Source organism: Paroedura picta, chromosome 15 (assembly GCF_049243985.1).
Source record: "Paroedura picta isolate Pp20150507F chromosome 15, Ppicta_v3.0, whole genome shotgun sequence".
Classification (NCBI taxonomy): domain Eukaryota; kingdom Metazoa; phylum Chordata; class Lepidosauria; order Squamata; family Gekkonidae; genus Paroedura; species Paroedura picta.
In genome coordinates, this window is record NC_135383.1 from 12,003,118 (window position 1) to 12,021,274 (window position 18,157).

At 48.5% G+C, this 18,157-nt stretch overlaps 2 protein-coding genes and 1 non-coding gene across 15 annotated transcripts; 2 read left to right on the top strand and 1 right to left on the bottom strand.

Moving 5' to 3' along the window:
• Positions 1-851: 851 nt before the first annotated feature.
• LOC143824739 (kelch-like protein 6) lies at positions 852-6,744 on the top strand. Of its 7 annotated transcripts, none has more exons than XM_077312309.1 (6): positions 859-872; positions 2,035-2,101; positions 2,800-2,911; positions 3,440-3,518; positions 3,922-4,149; positions 5,201-6,744. In XM_077312309.1, the coding sequence occupies exons 5-6, from the start codon at positions 3,959-3,961 to the stop codon at positions 6,654-6,656; spliced, it is 1,647 nt and encodes a 548-aa protein (XP_077168424.1). In that variant the 5' UTR covers positions 859-872; positions 2,035-2,101; positions 2,800-2,911; positions 3,440-3,518; positions 3,922-3,958; the 3' UTR covers positions 6,657-6,744. The 7 variants fall into 7 exon arrangements, with proteins under 7 accessions (XP_077168420.1, XP_077168425.1, XP_077168424.1 ...); XM_077312304.1 differs by having other exon boundaries at positions 2,800-2,906; XM_077312305.1 differs by lacking the exon at positions 2,035-2,101 and having other exon boundaries at positions 852-872; positions 2,800-2,906.
• A 71-nt stretch (positions 6,745-6,815) lies between these two features.
• LOC143824737 (schlafen family member 9-like) lies at positions 6,816-16,419 on the bottom strand. 7 transcript variants are annotated; one of them, XM_077312296.1, is made up of 6 exons: positions 16,303-16,419; positions 15,474-15,641; positions 12,817-14,033; positions 11,559-11,687; positions 9,652-10,390; positions 6,816-9,186 (listed from the first exon to the last, which is right to left on the bottom strand). In XM_077312296.1, the coding sequence occupies exons 3-6, from the start codon at positions 14,024-14,026 to the stop codon at positions 8,367-8,369; spliced, it is 2,898 nt and encodes a 965-aa protein (XP_077168411.1). In that variant the 5' UTR covers positions 14,027-14,033; positions 15,474-15,641; positions 16,303-16,419; the 3' UTR covers positions 6,816-8,366. The 7 variants fall into 7 exon arrangements, with proteins under 7 accessions (XP_077168411.1, XP_077168412.1, XP_077168409.1 ...); XM_077312297.1 differs by having other exon boundaries at positions 12,817-14,029; positions 15,626-15,729; positions 16,303-16,409; XM_077312294.1 differs by having other exon boundaries at positions 15,474-15,729; positions 16,303-16,409.
• Positions 16,420-17,557: 1,138 nt separating this feature from the next.
• LOC143824960 (Z30 small nucleolar RNA) lies at positions 17,558-17,654 on the top strand. The gene has a single exon (XR_013226923.1). It is a non-coding gene; the product is annotated as a Z30 small nucleolar RNA (small nucleolar RNA).
• Positions 17,655-18,157: the final 503 nt, after the last annotated feature.

The following is an 18,157-nucleotide window of genomic DNA, read 5'->3' on the forward strand; positions in this document are numbered from 1 at the left end:
CTAACAATGGTCGCGTGTCCTAGCGCAAACAAAAAACCCCCCAAAAACATGGCGGCAAGGTGAAGAGGGAACGAAACGGGAGGCAGAGAAGTAGACCCTCTCCTTTGGAATGTTCAGTTTAGCATTGGCCTATCCCCAGGGAACGTCAGTCTGCAGGACTTTGTGGGTTGAGAGCTATGGCCAAGAGCCACCAGGCCTTCAGAGAAACTATGAGGCCATCAGAAGGAATCACAGAACCATAGAGTTGGAAGCGAGCTCCAGGGTCCTCTAGTCCAATCCCCTGCAGAATGCAGGAAACTCACAACATTATGTGGAGATTATCCAGTTTGAGCTCTGGGCTTTATTTCAGAACAGCACTGTCTATAAACGTCAGGCAACCGCTCTGCAGCTTGCGAGGAATCATTTTGTGAAGAGCTTGAAGCAGCATGGCAGAATATCTGGGAGAGGAACAAGAAGACAAATTGGGGTTTTATGCCCCGCTTTTCTCTACCAGAAGGCATCTCAGTTCAAAGCGGCTTACAATCACCTTTCCGTCCTCTCCCGACAACAGGCACCCTGTGAGGCAAATGGGGCTAGGAGAGCCCTGATATTACTGCTCTGTGAGAACAGCACTATCAGGGCTGTGACTGGCCTAAGGTCACCCAGCTGGCTGGATATGGAGGAGGAGTAGGGAATCAAAGCCACCACTGTTAACCACAACACCAAGCTGGCTCATAGATTTGTTGGAGGGACTGTGGCTACCTAATAATGCCGGGTTTTGTGCACAGGGTCCTCTATGACTCAAGCAAAGGTGTCAGGCATTGTTACTCTAGGGGTTTGGGCTGGCTAACGTTGCTTGGCGCCCCTTTCAAAGAGACATTTCTTTTCTAAAGGTAAGGTAGGCTTGGCTGGCATGGGAAGAGATGAGCCTGTTTCCTGGGCCATTCCTGTTCTCGACGCAGAACAGAATCCAAAATGCCTGGAGAGAGAATATTTCTGTTTCTAATACATGGAATTCACATGGCTCTGCCCAGAGGAGGAGATGGCAGTCCCAGGCACCCAGAAGGTGGAATGGCAAAAGGTAGAGAGGGAGGGGGGGGAGAGAAAATGAGACAAGCTGGCAGGTCTAGCTAGGCAGCCTTTGCTGGGCGGGGGAGCTGCGGTAGCACCCATTGTGCCAACCAAACCTGCAGCTTCCCGCCAGAAAAAAAATGTCAGTTTTCAACAGGGGGATATATATATACTTCTTTTATCTCTTCTAGCTGGTTCTAGTCCTGCAATGTATGCATATTGGTTGTTATGAGCCAAGCAGAATTCCCAGCCAGCATATATTTCTGTTCCTCTCCTGGGGATTGGAAACCCTGTTTTGTGGAAAGGTCCCAAGGGAAACCAGTTGACCACTTTTTCTCTGCATTACTGTGTTTACCTGTATATCAGCTTCTGATGAAGATCAGTATGATCAAAACGGGTTAGGGCTGAACTTGTTGGCCTTAGTGGTGGCCCTGCTGAGATGCTTTGTGGGTGCCCAACAAGGTAAGAAGATAGCCTTTGATGGTTTGTAAACACTTTGAGCTCTGCTAATAAACTGCTTATAGTTTTCTAGATGTGGTTTTATCCCTAACCTTCATGGTTCTCGTCTGTTTTCCAAGTTGGGCTTTTGTGGTCCTTCATGTCATTTGTTGTCACCACGGCAAGGAAGCCAGCGGTCTGTGCTGCCCATGGGCCAGGGCTGTATCGATCCTGCTCTTTCTCCTTTTGCCTCCACGGGCAGAGCAAGGCCAACGTTTCTCCCCCATGGAATATACTCAGCTGTGCCCCTGATAGGGGTGGCTCCAGGCAGGGTTCTTTTTGGTTCCCCAGGCTTCCCTTGATTTCTGCAATTAAAGTATTTTCATACTTATCCAAGAGTGCTAATTTTCTCAAAAAGGGGGGGGACAACATGGTATATTTCTGCCAGTATCAGTGAAAAGTGGAAGAAGTTCTATGATTCTATTCCAACTCAATGATTATATTCCATGAATCTGATTCTATTCCAACTCTATGATTCTATTCCAGCACTGTGATTCTGTGATTCTATTCCATGATTCTCATTCTATTCCAACACTGCAAGGCGAACACAACGGTCAGTCCTAGAGGAGATCAGCCCTGACTGCTCTTTAGAAGGTCAGGTCCTGAAGATGAAACTCAAATACTTTGGCCACCTCATGAGAAGGAAGGACTCCCTGGAGAAGAGCCTAATGCTGGGAGCGATTGAGGGCAAAAGAAGAAGGGGATGACAGAGAATGAGGTGGCTGGATGGAGTCACTGAATTAGTCGGTGCGAGCTTAAATGGACTCCGGGGAATGGTAGAGGACAGGAGGTCCTGGAGGATCATTGTCCATGGGGTCGCGATGGGTCGAACCTGACTTCGCAACTAACAACAACAAAAATTATTCTATTCCATGATTCTGATTCTATTCCAATTCTATGATTCTATTCCAGCACTAGGATTCTGTGATTCTATTCCAACTCTATGATTCTAAAGAAGTTCATAATCAAAATTGAACACAGATCCTTTGAGGGTGAGAAATCTGGGGAGGAGGCAAATGCTTCCAAAACAGCAATATCCTCAATGGGTAGATTCTCTCTGGTTACTACGCCTGTTGCTTGTGCTTGAACGCAGAGCACTTATGGACAATGGTCCCAGCGGGAAACCACCCCAAGACAGGAAGGATGGACGCATGTAATGGAGGAGGTTTTGCCAGTGGGACTGTGTCAGTAGAGTGTACATAGGTACAGAGTGAATCCCAAACCAAAAGGCTGAAATGTTTGTCGTTCTAGTTTTCAGATGTCCCTAAGAATCAAGAATCTCAGCTCTCCAAAAGCCAGAGGCATGGCCGATGATATCCAGACAGACAAGTTGTCCCTGAAGCACCACATTAAACAGGGTCAGGTTTGTAGCATCCTGAGGGGAGGTTCCGGTGATGTCTCTTAGCTCCCGTTTTCTCCAGCGGAACTGGTCTCCGTAATTTGGGGATGAGCTGTAGTTTCACTTTATTGTTTTAGGAAATGGTTGTGCACTGCCCCAAGATGGCAAAGCCCAAGAGGTAGGGTATAAAAAACTCTCAAAATAAATAAAATATAAACTAATGGCAAAGGGAGATTTTGGCCTTTTTGTCCTGCTGTTGGATTTCCCAGAGGAATGTGGCTGGTTTTTGACACCGGACTGGATGGGCCTTGGGTGCAATGCCACAGGGCTCTTGCACTCTTATTCGCCATGAGACTGAGGAACAGAACCTCCATATGCTGCTCCAGTCTAGCTCAGAGCATCAAATGCTGGTCCCAAACCACGGAAGGAAGCTTCCCCGTTTGTGAGCTCCCTGGAAGAATCTAATTGGCCCCTGCTGGAAGCAGAATGCAGACTGGTTGGTGCTTTGTCCCTTGGTTTCGCCTGAGCTGTGCCTTTCCCCACCCACTGCAGGGATTAAACAACTGTACCAGACTCAACAGCTGTGTGACGTCACTCTAGTGGCCGAAGGAAGACTGTTCCCTTGTCACAGGTAAGATGCTCCACTCCATGGGAAGAGCTCCAGCAGAAACAGCAAGGCCATACATAGAACATGAGAACCTAACAGGGTATATAGAAGCCTGGGGTGTTATATATATTGAAGTTGTTATATATTACTAGCCGTTAGCTGTGCATAGAGAGGTGTCAATATCAATGCACTGGAAATTCCTTCTGAAATCAGAGACACAGATGAGATGCACAGCAAGATACAGGGCAATGCCATTCAACCTACCTCTGATTCCCACTCTTTGTGCCTGACAAAAACAGCATACATCAAGAATGCAAGTTGTGCATTCTTGCAACAGACCCAGGCATGGTTTTTGCACCTGAGTGCACAGCCTGAGGAATGCATGATAATGGACTGTGGGTCATTCTGCTCCTGCCTTCCCTTCCAGGTCAATCTTGGCTTCCGTCAGCTTCTACTTCCGGCGCATGTTCGCGAGCTCCTTCAAAGAATCCCAAGAACCAGAAATCGAGCTCAAGGAACTCTCCCACTCTTCCCTCCAGACCCTTCTGGATTACATCTACACCGGAGAACTGGTTGTCACAGCCGGACAGGCTGAAGAGCTCTTCACAGCTGCCAGCAGGCTTCAGGTCCTGCCCGCCCTGCAGATTATCAGCAGGTGAAAGAGAAACCAGGGTTGGGCACACGAGGAGGAGAAGAGTCGGATTGCTATACCCCGCTTTTCACTCCCCGAAGGAGTCTCAAAGCGGCTTGACAATCGCCTTCCCTTCCTCTCCCCACAACAGGCGGCCTGGGAGGTGGGTGGGACCGAGAGAGCTCTGGGAGAACTGTGACTGGCCAAGGTCACACCACAGACCTCAAGTGCTGGAGCAGGTGGGGAGGGTGCCTTGCCTTGCCCCGTTCAGGAAAGCATGCAAGACAGTCCTCTTCCGAAAAGCTTTTGGAGGAGGGTGAATTTTTCCGGCAGAGCCACCTCTGCGTTGGCCAAATCTGCATATTTAAATTATTGAATGGGTGTGACCTGCAAATGCTTTCAAATGGCTTGTGTTGTGTCATATGGTTTACATTTAACGGTTGTCTAGGCAATTGGTTGCTATGGTTTTTGTCACCTTGCATCTAAGGCAGGCTTTCTCAACGGCCCTGGAAAGGTTTCCCAGAAGGGTGGGAGTTAATTATTTTGTAATATATTTTTAAAATTATGGGATGCTATGGCCAAGTCGACTCGCACCCCCCTTCCCAAAATGACCAATGAATGGCCCTGGTAGGCATGTCCACAGCTCTGCTTCCCAACCATATTCTGCACAATTGCACCACTTCTGGGGTTTCTCAAATCCTGGAGACTGTTTCAGTGGTTTCTCAATGGCCAAAAAAGTTGAGAGAGGCTGCTCTAAGGACACAGGGAAGGATCAGATTTTATTCTTATTTATCGCATGGCGTCTGCGAGATCTGAGGGTCGTCTGGAAGCCAGGTTAGGGACATTCACAGGCGGTTGGCCATTGGCTGGCTCTTCATCATGACTCCTCGTGTTCCTTGGAGGAACAATCCCCCAAATCCCTGGAGGGCTCTCACCCAAAGACTACCCAGGTTCAGCCTTACTTAGCTTCTGAGATCTGGCATCAGGCTTGCCTGGGCTAACCAGGGCAGGGCAGGATAGGAATGTTTTCAACGAATAAACAAACCAAATGTGACTCCTTTGTTACTCCCGGCAGATTCCTCAAGGAGAGCCTTTCCATGGAGAACTGCCTGGAGTTCTACACCCTGGCATACTCCCATAACCACCGGCCTCTCCTCCGCCCGACCTTGGCCTACGTCGCCTGTCATTTTGAAGGCCTTTCGGAGAGTCCCGCTTTCCTCCTCCTCGACTTCAGCACCCTGGTCAGCCTCATCTCCTCAGACCACCTGGCAGTAGAGTCGGAACTGGTCGTCTACAGGGCCGTGGCCCGCTGGGTCCAGCATCTTCCCGGAGAACGCCTCCTGAAACTAGCAGAGCTGATGTCTCACGTCCGCCTTCCTCTCATAACGCCGGAAGAGCTTGCCGAGATCCAGGTTGATCTGTCAGAATTCGGTCTGCCGGTGCTTTGGCGGCACGAGGACCTCAGCGAAGAAGAACGACTGAAGGCCAGCGGAGGGCTCCGGCAGGGCATGTACCACCAAGGCGTGGCGTGCATCGGCCTGCCCAAGTGGAGCGAGATGAGCTTGGGGAACGAAGAACTGGATTCTCACGTGCATTTTTTCGACCTTTCCACAGAACAGTGGGAACAGCTGCCCGACCTGGAATCCCTGACTTACCCCGGTTGTGCCTCCTGGGGCCACAAGCTCTACGTCGCCGGCGGACGGTACTTAGACAACACCTGTTCGGACAATCTCTTTGTGTACGACGCCTTGTGGGACTGCTGGTCTCAGCTGCCCTCCATGTCCACGGCTCGAACGTGGCACGCGTTCCATCTCTGCCGCAATCAGCTCTATGCTGCGGCAGGGTGGGATAACATGGGGCCCCTCGTGTCTGCCGAACGCTTCGACTTGGAGCGAGAAGAATGGGTCCCCGTCTCCGACCTTCCGTTCTCCCTGGCCTACTTTGCCTCGACAGCGTTCAGGCGCAAGCTGTACCTTATCGGCGGAGAGACCACCACGGACGACGCTGACGTGCCAAACCCGTTCCACGGATTTCTCGTTTACGACCCGGCATCGGAAGCCTGGAACCAGGTCTTCGCGGCCTTTGAATTCTACGAGGCGAGTGCCGTCGCGTCGGACAATTGCATTTTTGTCGTGGGCGGGCTGTCCGTGGACGTCACTGACGGGCACCGCCGGTTCACCGGACGCTGCGTCTGCCTGCTGGAGGACGGCACACTGAATCAAGACGTCTGTATCCCAAAGCTGCCCATTTCCATCTCGTTCCCGGGGGTCGCTCGCTGGCACAACAGGATTTACGTCTTTGGGGGCAACTACAATGACAGCTGCTCCTGTGCGATCCATTACTGGGAGCCGGGCCTGCAGAGCTGGATCCAATGTGAAGCAAGTCTGCCTGACCCCAACTATGGAGCGTTCGGGTTTGGTTGTGCAGAGCTGAAGATGCCCCGAAAGAAATTTCTCTCTCTGTTCCAAAGACCATCTGTCACATTTGTCTCGGTAGGAAGTGCGCAGCCAGATCCTATGTTGCTGGCCTAACATAGCCTGGGATCCCTAAGGAATGGTTTATAATCAACACATTAAAAAAAAACATACAATTCGAAGCTACCTTACTGATTCAGACCCTCGTTCAGCCGTCAGTATTATTATTATTTTATTATTATCATTAATTTGTTAATTAATGTTGATTAATGTTGGTTAATTAATCAGGATGACAGACTCGAAACAACGACTTCTTTCAAAAGCAAGCGTTTATTCACAGCAGTTCTATCCAGGGCGTTCAAAGCCGAATCTGGCTTCCAAGTTCAAAACGCAGTTCTTATCCACCAACCTTTTCCGCCAAAGATGTTCACATAAGCACAGACACAATTAGCCCCCCATGTCCAGGTGCAGTCTGGGAAAGCAGCCAACTACGATAACACACACAGCATTGATCTTGGAGCATCCAGTGGCTACTACTTGCAATAATAACACTACTTATTACATAAATTAATTTATGAGCAGACAGTTCAAGGTTAGGGAACAGACAAGACTCCAAAATGGCTACACAGAGGCTAAAGAACAGATTGAAACATGGCAGCAATCATGTGATTCTGACGCCCACCACTCCCAAGAGGCTCATGGCGGGTTACAGGAATCCAACTAAAAACCCATTAAACTGGGCAATCAACAGCGTAATAAGGATATCAGCAACAGCTATGGCAGAACCTCCCCCACCCTACTACAAAAGGGAGGAGGAAGGAGAGACAAAATCACAGGTGGCATTGTCTGCTCAGGTTGGCCAGCCGCTCTCCAGGGTTCTCAAGCAGAGGTCTTTCCTGTCCCTTACTACTTGTTTTTTTTAGCTGGAGATGCTGGGGATTGAACCTGGGACCTTCTGCATACTAAGCAGATGCTCTGCCACAGAGCCACAGCTCTTCCTCCTGGCCAGATTTTGATAGGAACATGATTTTTGAAAAGTGAACAACATTTGGCATAGTGATATAGTATTTATATAATTCAAATAGATGTTAATCACGTTAAAACAGGACAGATCTGATGCTTTTAAGAGAATTTCCAGTTGTGCAGGAAGAATGGCAGCTGTGCATCCCAAGCGTGTTTTGGCAAAATCAAATCTCATTGTGTTTTTAGTAAATGACTCCATTATTTGCACAGGGAGGATACTTTGCATAAAAAGCCTGGCTGCATAAATACTTTGCACTGGCTGCATTATACGACAAACAGCCAAAGCACGAAAAGCCCCTTTCTAACAACAGTCAGCAGGCACTGTGGTGCGTGCAGATGCTACACACACACCCCCCCCCCCCGGCTTAGAACGGTCACATTGAAAAGTTTGGTCAGAGTTTGTATAAACTAGTGGTTCTCAACCTTCCTAATGCCCCGACCCTTTAATACAGTTCCTCCTGTTGTGGTGACCCCCAACCATAAAATTATGCAAGGGTTCTTTCACAGAAATTAAACTGACACTGACCAATGGCGAGAAGATCCATGGTTCACGGTTGTATATACATTGTTTTTTCCCCCAGGACTTCTCAGTTCAGTTCTGCCTCTTGCCCCACCATGCCGATCTTGCTCTTTTCTGCTGCTCCAGACAAACAAACGCTCTATCTCGATCTACCCCACAAGGCTGTTGTGTGGATGGCGCCCCCCCCCCCCCGGCCAAGCTGCTTGCCCTGCCACGAAAGGGTCGTTCTCAAGGTTAAGAACCACTGGTATAAACCTATCAAACCTTGGCTGAAGCCGACAAATTTACGAGCGCTCCCCTCTTTGATCCTCAAACAGCAAATGATAGTGCAAGTTGGCCCTGGACATCATGCAGAGTAGCAGGTTTTCAGTAACGACCGTTGGGCCAGGATGCAGGGAAATGCCGAACACGATGCCCCTTTCGAGGCCTGAGAAACGGCGGACACTGTCGAGAACGATGCTGCCCCTCTTTTCGTTACCTGCTTCCGTAAAATCTATCGACAGCTTTAGTTTTCTCATCGGTCCCGACATCCTAGACTTCAGCAAGGGTTGGTATTTTTTACTTTCGGGCACTGTATCGCAGAGGACGGCGATGTTTGCTCCGGAATAACCATCTCGGAAGTACTGCAGGCATTTGCCGACTATATAATCTGCGATCGCGTTTTCATCGCGCGCTTCGGCCTGGACTAAAACACCTCCTAGGCTGTGACCACACCGAGCCTCGCTCACCAAATTGTATAACTGTTCGTAAGGAATGTCCGGTTCGTTGGGGGTGCCTAGTATGCGCTGCATCTGCTCTTTCATGGCATCGTAGATTTTGGTGGCATTCCGCACCCCGACGGTGAGCCATTCCTGAGGTTGCTGGAGGTTCGGGGGAGGAAGGCCACAATCCATAGGATGGGTTTTCTGTAAATAATCCAAAAAGATCCATAGAACGCCAGGCTTGTGGGCAGCTGCTTGTGTGATTTTCACCGCTTTCTCATACCAATCGTCCTCTTCCGACCGGAAATTCTGGGCCTCGTCGATTATGATGTGCTTCACCGACTGAGTGTATTTCCCTCTCAGAAAACTGAACCGCGTCACAGCCTGGCAAGCATCTTTCGCTCTAGAAAAGAAAAACTTATTTATTTATTCTTTGATTTACAAACCGCCACTCCCAGAGACTCGCAGCGGTTTACAATAAAATGATAGAAACCTAGAAGCCTTAAAATCCCCCTTTACATAAATCACAGTAAAGATGACTATTAGTTGGAGTTAACCCCCCTGTCTGTTCCCCCCCACCCCTGTCCAGCTAGCAGCCCTGAGCTCTTTACTTACGTGTTTATTTCCTGGCCTAGTATTTCCACACTGATATTTCTGGGGATACGAAGATTTCAACTCACAGAATGTGGCTTTCTTATGTTCTCCCTCCTGTGGCAGCCCCAAATGGCCCCTGAGATCCAGTTTCAGGAGGGCAGGAGACCCCAAGAACCAAAGTGTGGTGGTGGTGGTGGTGGGGGCATTTCAAACTGCTTTGAGAGTGGGAGGCAAGAAAGAAATGGACAGAAATGCTGCCTGGCAAAACACTTACCGCACAAACTCACAGAGAGGCCTGTTTTCGCAGATGTAAAGGATCTCATCGGCGCTGCAGTGAAAGACGTTCTTTATCTTCTCTATGATCTGCAAGGCCACAATGGTCTTCCCTGATCCCGGGAGGCCGTAGACGAACAGCTTCTTGCTCTTGTGGAGGTTCTTTGTTAGGATCTCGTGCTGTTTGATGGTGAGGAGGTTGAAAAATTCACAGCCAAGCTGGTCGCTTAAGAAAGATCTAAACCTGAGCAAGACAATGGTCAGGGCTTGCATCAGTTCTTCTAAATCACCCCTGGAGACCTCGTAGGCGGGAGGGTACGAGACCGGCAGTCTCAGATCTGTCTTTATTTTTCCGTTGGATCCAATTTCAATGACATGCGGGATCACACACACTTTCTGAGTGTATCCGCCTTCATTCACCAGTTTCTGCTTTAATGTACGGGCAACGCTGCTTGAATAGTCCAGCAAAAGGCTTGCTGGGGAAACAAGATAATTCTTATCCACAGTCATTGTGTACAGCCTTGGAACTGTATCTGTGGCAACTAAGAGGACATCACAGGCAACACACAGGTGCTGTGGAAGCCCAACGTCAACAGCCCAGCTTCTTGAAAAGATCAGGACTCCCTTTGAGATTTGTAGTTCCTCCATCTTCTTGTTCAGAATGTTCTCCAATCCCGGATACTCGTAGAAGAGTTCTGCGCAAAGTTCTTCTGGTTTATGAGTGATCCCGCTTGAATCTCCTAAAGGTTTGAGAACAGTTTATTTTAAAATGAGAGAAACCACCGAGACACGGCTGAAGTTACTGCACGTTTAGTGGGCTGGGGAGAAAAGCAGCATAGGATCCATGGCACAAGGGAGACAAAATTTAGCAAACTGCGAAAAAAACCTTTACACATTAGTGCTTGTAGCAAGGAGGATTCAGTATCAAATAACATGTAAAGCGAAGAGAGACGCTGCAGATAAAGTGGGGAGAGAGAGAGAGAGATGCAAGGGGCAAAAAATTTCTGCTGTTATGAGCTTAGGCAGTTATGAATCCAAGAGCCAAAAAGAAGGGCTGTTCTTTACTGTTTACCCCCCAGCAAGCTGGGTACTCGTTTTACCAACCTTGGAAGGATGGAAGGCTGAGTCAACCTTGAGCCGGCTGCTGGGATTGAACTCCCAGCCTCATGGGCAGAGCTTTCAGACGGCTACCTTACCACTCTGCGCCACAAGAGGCTCCTATACACACACACACACACACACACACATATATATATATAAAATATGGAAAGTGAAATTGAGTATTTTAGCCACAGAAGTGGGAAATCGCCTTGTTCAGTCCATTAACCCTTATAAACATGTAGAATCGACATCATAATCGAATAATCAGATAATATTTACCTATATGCCTTACTATCATTCAGACACTCTGGTTGAATGTAGAAATATAGAGATAGTTTGACCATGCATAGGTTAAAGTGGCTCACCTTTCAGGAACAGGTCAGTTTATGCACCAGCGTGTACAGCACCCCAATACCTTTCCCATCTAAATAGGATCCTGCCTCAGATCAGCCCAGCTGACCTCCGTAAGTGTCAAATGCCATTTTAAAATACTGGTTTTAGCTAATGTTTTTCCCCCCCTCCAACTGTGTACAAAATAAGAGCAGCGTGTGAGGTAACCTTCAATATTCTCACACAAACCATTTATGCACTGGGAACTTCACTGCCCCAGCTCCTGTGTCAGAACACAAATCAGGAGCGGACGACGTGCACCAGGCCAAATGCTCCCCCATGTGGGTGCAGGAAGAGGTGGGGCAGCCTGCCACAACTAAAACCCCACCCCGCAGCCCTGCATGAAACCTCCAGTGCATAAACGGTCTAATTGACACAACCCACGTTTGATATTACAGAATCCACGCACAAACCCACCGGGACATAGAGAGCTTCGAAGGTCCTTCAAGCAGGTAAGGTCTTTAGCAGAATATACAGTTTTAGCAAGTGGGGGCTTACAGGACCGACTCAATTCAATCTGGAAGCCAGGAGCGAAGTGGGAAAGATCTAGGGAATGAAGGGGAAATAAAAACGTCTCACGTTCGCTCAATCGTACACCCAAGCTTTTGACTTATTCTGAAATCTCATTGACAGTTGAGGGCAAATGGTGCCATCTAAGCATTGGTTTTGCAGGCCTTAGCCATTTCTATCTATCTATCATCCATCTATCTATCGCCCTCCCCGGAGGCTCAGGGCGGTTTTGTATGTGGCCTTTGAAACGGGGCTTTTGCAATACAAAAATGAGGGTTGTGGCAAGGGACAGGATTGGAGACACTCAGCCCGACTGCCCTGCAGCCCTGATCATGGGAACTTTTAAGACCACTGTTTAAACTATTTTGGCTCACACATGAAGCTGACTGAATCAGACCATTGGGCCATTTTAAATTTTGCCATTTGAGTCTTCCCCCACTCTTGGGAGGGGGCATGGCCAGCTGACATCAGTTCCTAGTACTTCAAAATATTTCAGCGGTACTCCCATGGTTAAAAGGTCGGAAAAGGCCACTTTAAATGGTTAAAAGTAGCAGTGGGGGAGGGGGTTTCAAACTCTCCTCCCTCCCCATCAGGGGTATGTCAAAACCACCCACCTGCATCTCTACTAGAACAGGAACTAAAGGTAAAGGTATCCCCTGTGCAAGCACCGGGTCATGTCTGACCCTTGGGGTGACGCCCTCTAGCGTTTTCATGGCAGACTCAATACAGGGTGGTTTGCCAGTGCCTTCCCCAGTCATTACCATTTCACCCCCCAGCAAGCTGGGTACTCATTTTACCGACCTCGGAAGGATGGAAGGCTGAGTCAACCTTGAGCCGGCTGCTGGGATCGAACTCCCAGCCTCATGGGCAAAGCTTTCAGACGGCTGCCTTACCACTCTGTGCCACAAGAGGCTCTAGAACAGGAACTAGATGGTTTAAAAAAAAATCCTTTTACTTTTGGTCTCCAAGCATGAATTGGGACCAGACTGAGAATACTTCCTGAAGATACGGGGTAACATGCAGAAATGTTAAGAGGCTCTTTTCCCCTCCTATGCCTCTCCAGATAGAATTCATAAACATCGGGGCAGGGAGATAGATCCCTATTCTGGCATACAGATAAATTGCCCATTAAATCCTGCAAGGTACATCACGGTCATTAGAGAACCTGGGTCTTCTGCGATCATGAGTTCGATCCACTCATCCACCCGCAGTTTCCGCATCTCGCGGTGGTCCTTCAGAATCCACGAATCAGGAGCGGCCTCAAAAACGACACAGCAAAACGGCTCAATCCGCACGGCGAGGACACAACCGTGCCTTGTTCCGTCTGCGTCATAAATGGGCATGGTTTTACATTGGCCTCTGAATTTCTCTAAAGAAGTGCAAAAATGGAAGTAGGGCAACACGTCCATGGTTTCCTGCACTTTGATTTCCAGTTGTTCCGCTTGTAAGCTCCCTTCATACCCAGTAACCTGCCGGTCATTCCCCACGCCGAAAATTAAGTATCCCCCTCGGGCGTTTGCAAAAGCACAGGCATATCTGGGCAGCGTGGTGCCGACAAATCCCAAGATGTCCTCAGCCTTTTGGAGTCCTTTGAACTCTACTTCGGTGGACTCGGCAAAATCCAGGAACTCTCTATATCCCAGCTTGTCCCGTTTGAAGAACCGAGCAGCTGCCTGGAGAATATCTTCTTCCACTTGCACGTCAGCTCCTCTGGACTGCTGGGCGTTGTCCCAGAGACGAGCCCTCTTCCGGCTCAGCCCTGCCATCTCTGCGGGATCTTTCTTTGCAGAAGCTCGCTTCGCTTTCAGAAAAAGCAGAGCCTCCAAGGGTTTTGTTTTCACGATGGAGGTTGCAGATCGCTGAAACAGTCCAGTTTTCAAGCAGCAAAGGCGAGCCTTCGATACGACAGCGTGTTGTGAGACGTTCTCGCTGCTCCATGTTTTGACCCAGATCTGCAAGCAAGAACCTTCCTGGACTATATCGAAGTATTGTGAGAAGAGATCAGATTGGATGCAGTCCCGAAAGGAATTCTCTATGTCCAGTCCAATTTTGTGTTGCTTGTAGGAATAGCCCTCGTTCTCAATTTCGGCTCGTATCACTCCTCCCCCTGAGTTGAGCAGAGCACAGGCTGCTTGGGCTAGCTTTGTTCTTTGACTTCCCAGTTCCTCCTCTAGCTCTTTTTTTGATGAACTCGCTTCTTTTTCAATATCCTTGTTGGATTTTTTGGACTTCTCCTTCATGCTCTGCTCTCGAACTTTCGCTTTAAGTGTTTCCGTCTTGGTGTCTCTTTGGGCCTCACCAAATCTTACTGGCCCTACATTTACGACGACTTCAGTTGTTAAACTGACCAGCAGCTGATCCTCTGCAGCATTCATTTCCTACCTGCATAGGCAAAGGAAAGGTAGGAACAAGCACAGCAATGGAGAAACTGTAGCATTTCTAGAGATTTTAGTTTGAAGAAATTTACAGATACTTGCATACCTTTAAAATCTGTTGTCAGCTCAGGGGCCCAGCCCCAACATGAGGGCTAATCTAGCCTAAAATTCATTAGCTGAGTTAGGCAATTGGTATTGTCAAGCTAACAGAACAAGCCTCAGAGGATGTTTTTATGGATCACCTCTCCAAAGATATCCAAGCAAACAGCAACAGATACAGGACTGCAAGACGATCTTGCAAGAAAATGCTAGAGGGCATGTTCTAGCGTTGATATGAGAAAAAGAGACCACTGCCAGAATAGCTCATTTTTCCCAAATGAGGAGACAAGGCCTGATCATAAGCTCATTCATGACAGAGCCCAGACCTGGATGGGCCAGGCTGGTCAGATCTCAGAAGCTAAGCAGGACCAGCCTTGATTAGTACATGGGTGGGAAACCACCACGGAAGTCCAGAGAGACTGCTTGGTGTCATGGTAAAGAGCAGCGGCTTCTAATCTGATGAGCCTGGTTTGATTCCCCACCCCTCCACGTGCAGCCAGTGACCTTAGGCCAGTTGCAGTCCTGTTAGAGCTGTTCTCACAGGGCAGTTCTGTGAGAGCTCTCTCAGCCTCATCTACTTCACAGGGTGTCTGTTGTGGAAAGGAAGGGAAAGGCGATTGTCAGCCACTTTGAGACTGATTTGGGTTGTGAAAAGAGGGGTATAAAAACCAACTCTTCATCTTCAGGGTTGCCACACAGAGCCAGGCAAACAGAATATAACTTTGGACCCCCAACAGGGTTGCTAGTCATAAGTAGGCTGAAATTTATCAATACTTTCTACTACCCATTAATGAGATAGCTCATACTGTCTGAACTTATGAAGAAGAAGAGTTGGTTCTTATATGCCGCTTTTCCCTACTCGAAGGAGGCTCAAAGCGGCTTACAGTCGCCTTCCCATTCCTCTCCCCACAACAGACACCCTGTGAGGTGGATGAGGCTGAGAGAGCTCTGATATCACTGCTTGGTCAGAACAGTTTTATCAGCGCTGGTGCGAGCCCAAGGTCACCCAGCTGGTTGCATGTGGGGGAGTGCAGAATCGATCCCGGCATGCAAGATTAGACGTCCGCACTCCTAACCACTACACCAAACTGGCTCTCAAGCTCCCATAATCCATACCCTCTGGTCAGTCCAAACCTTTGCCTCATTAGGACCGACGATTTCAAAGGAAACATCCTGAATACTGCATAGGTCAGAGCTAGCCTGCACAGTCCAAATCTCACACATGGGCTATGATCCGAAAAACACTATTCAGTGAGTAAACCCCACTGAATAATATGTGAATTATGTCTGAGTAGAAGACTTCAGAGAAAAACAGAGGATAGTCCACGTGCCCCAGATACACCTATACCTGTACGTGCTGTTGATTACCGAGACTTGACGTAGTAGTTAAGAGCAGCAGCTTCTACTCTGGAGAACTGGGTTTGATTCCCCACTCTTCCACATGCACTTGGCTGGGTGACTGGGCCTGTCACAGTTCTCTCAGAGCTCTCTCAGCCTCACCTACCTCACAGGGTGTCTGCTGCAGGGATAGGAAGGAAAGAGGCTTGTAAGTCACTTTGAGACACCTTTGGATATTAAAAGGCAGTTCTTCTCTCCAGAGACCTCTGAAAGGAACCAAACAAGATAAAAGAAATTCAACCATCAACAACAAAAGCATAAAACACAGAAAAAATCCATCCATAAAAATGACCCATTAAAGGCTTGATAAAATCACCATAAAATAGGATCGTTAACTTCCAGGTAAGGGCTGGATTCTTCCCAGGGTCATAACTGATTCACAGACCCCAGAAAGCAATTCCCTTGGTGTAAATAGTAGTTTTAGACCAGGTGTGGCCAAACAACGGTTGTCCAGATGTTCATAAACTACATTTCCATAAGCCCCTGCCAACTGACCATGCTGGCAGAGACCCATGGGAATTGTAGTCCATGAATATGTGGGCTGCCCCAGTCCGGCCACCCCCGCATTTTGACGGGGGACCTATGGCATTGCAACCCCCTCTCTCTCTAAACTCCACCCTTCCCAGGCTCCATCCCCAAATCTCCTACCGCGGAGTTTATAAGCCGCTTTGGAGACTCCTTGTAGTAGTACAAAGCGGAGTACAAAGAAACAGCCCGTGGTCGCGTCCTTTCCCCGGCAATCAAGCTCAACCCAACGTGCCTTCCCCCTTTCTGCGCACCGAAGCCGCTTCCTCCGCCGGAGAATGTCGTTGCTCTGCCGCTTGCACCACGGAGCCAGGACTCTGAATTCTCCCGCTCGAATGAGGAACTTCGAACTCCCGGGGATTTCTCGCCAGAAGCTGATTGGTCCAGAGGGCTCTGCCGAGGGGTAAGGACGCAAGGCAGCCACGCAAACACTAAGCGCCGAATCAGAGCCGGAAGTGTCTATTACGACTCACGTTTGCGTTACCGTGTCTCTACGCAACTTGGCGCCCTGGCAGTTTTCTTTTCCCTTTCGCGGTTCGAAAGCGAGGACGTGATTGGGCGAATGGGGAACCAATGGGCGGCGGGGCGAGTCACCTGATCCGGTACGGAGGGTTGTGATTGGGCGAGGCGGGCAAGACAGTTCTGCGCGAGTCAAGATGGCGCGGACGGGAGGTAAGGCTGCAGGAGCGCGGGGAAGGGAATGGAAATGGAAGGGGGGAGAAGGAAGGGAGCGTCCTTTTCTCTTAATATCTACTCTTCTGCTTACCTGCAGTACTTTCATCCAAATCCTTTATTAGTATATAAAATTCTATCACCATTAGAATTAGAATGGGTCAGAATAACAACAAATTGATTAAAATGACCAAGTAGCTGCAAAGCTGCAAAGAAGCGACAAAAATTGAAAAGTATGCAGAGAATGCCCTTAGGTTGCTTCTAAATGAGCGGTTTCCTGGATTTACTTGCGTTTTATTGCCGTTTATAATAAAATACCGTAATCTGCTGTGAATGCTTGCAAGGTTTTGTGATAAACCGTTTTTCCTGTGAAGGCATAACATGCAATATGAGAACGTGTTTTGTATTTCTCAATGCCTAAAAGGAGCGTATCCCTGTCTAATTGGGTCTGCTTCCTATCCAGTTTTGTCATGATTTTCCAGCTCTGCATTGTGCGATTCTGTATTCTACCAGGAGTATATATTGCATATACTGCCACAGTACAACCCCCCTGAAAGGTAGGCCAGGATTACGATACAATATGGCCGTGCAGGATGAAGTGCTATGAGTTGCTTGCCTAAGGCCACTTGGTGTGTATGTGGCTGAAAGGGGGTGAATTGATGGCAACTTGGTTACCCTTGTGCTGCATCAACTCCCATGATCATCCCTGTCCCCTGGTATTTATTTATGCCCTGTTCAAAGCTGAGGAACAATGCCATTTCTGGAAGGATCAGGTCAAACAGGGTTACTAACTGTAGCTGGGGTGGGGCAGGGGGTGTTACTTTCAAGGTATGCCAGAGGCGATGATGAGTGAAGTATAGTCTGACCTGGTATTGCCGAGGCCTCTGCTTTGGCTCTGACCAGGAGGTGATCACATGATCTTCTCTCTGAGCTGGCCCTGGCTGTCCTGCAGCCGAGTTGCTCTGCTTGGCTAGGAATGGTCAGGCTGGCACTTTTGCTGATGCTGCAGCCACTGCCTATTCAAGCCCTCTTTGCGTTGGGTGTTGGTCTACACTCAGGGGGCACAGACATAAATTGTTGCTCTTGCATTGGGATGCTTGCAACAGTTTTCTAGCTACTGGACAAGTAGCTCTTTCTATTTTGGGGGCCGGGACCTCAATAAACAACAAAGCCAACAACTGAAGACTCCTGTAAAATGAGGAGGGAGTAAGAGAGAAAATTTGGGGGGCAGAGGAAAGTATATGCAATATTTGTTTTCCTACCAAACTTAAAACTTATTTCGAGGATGGTTGAACAAGATAAAATGTATTATTTATACCTGCACATATAAAATTGGATTATTTGGCATATTGGTGTGATTTGAAACTATAACAGTGACAGGGAAGCTTGCTTGGCCTCAACCAGGGCGAGAGCTTTTTCCACCCTGGCGGAATGAGC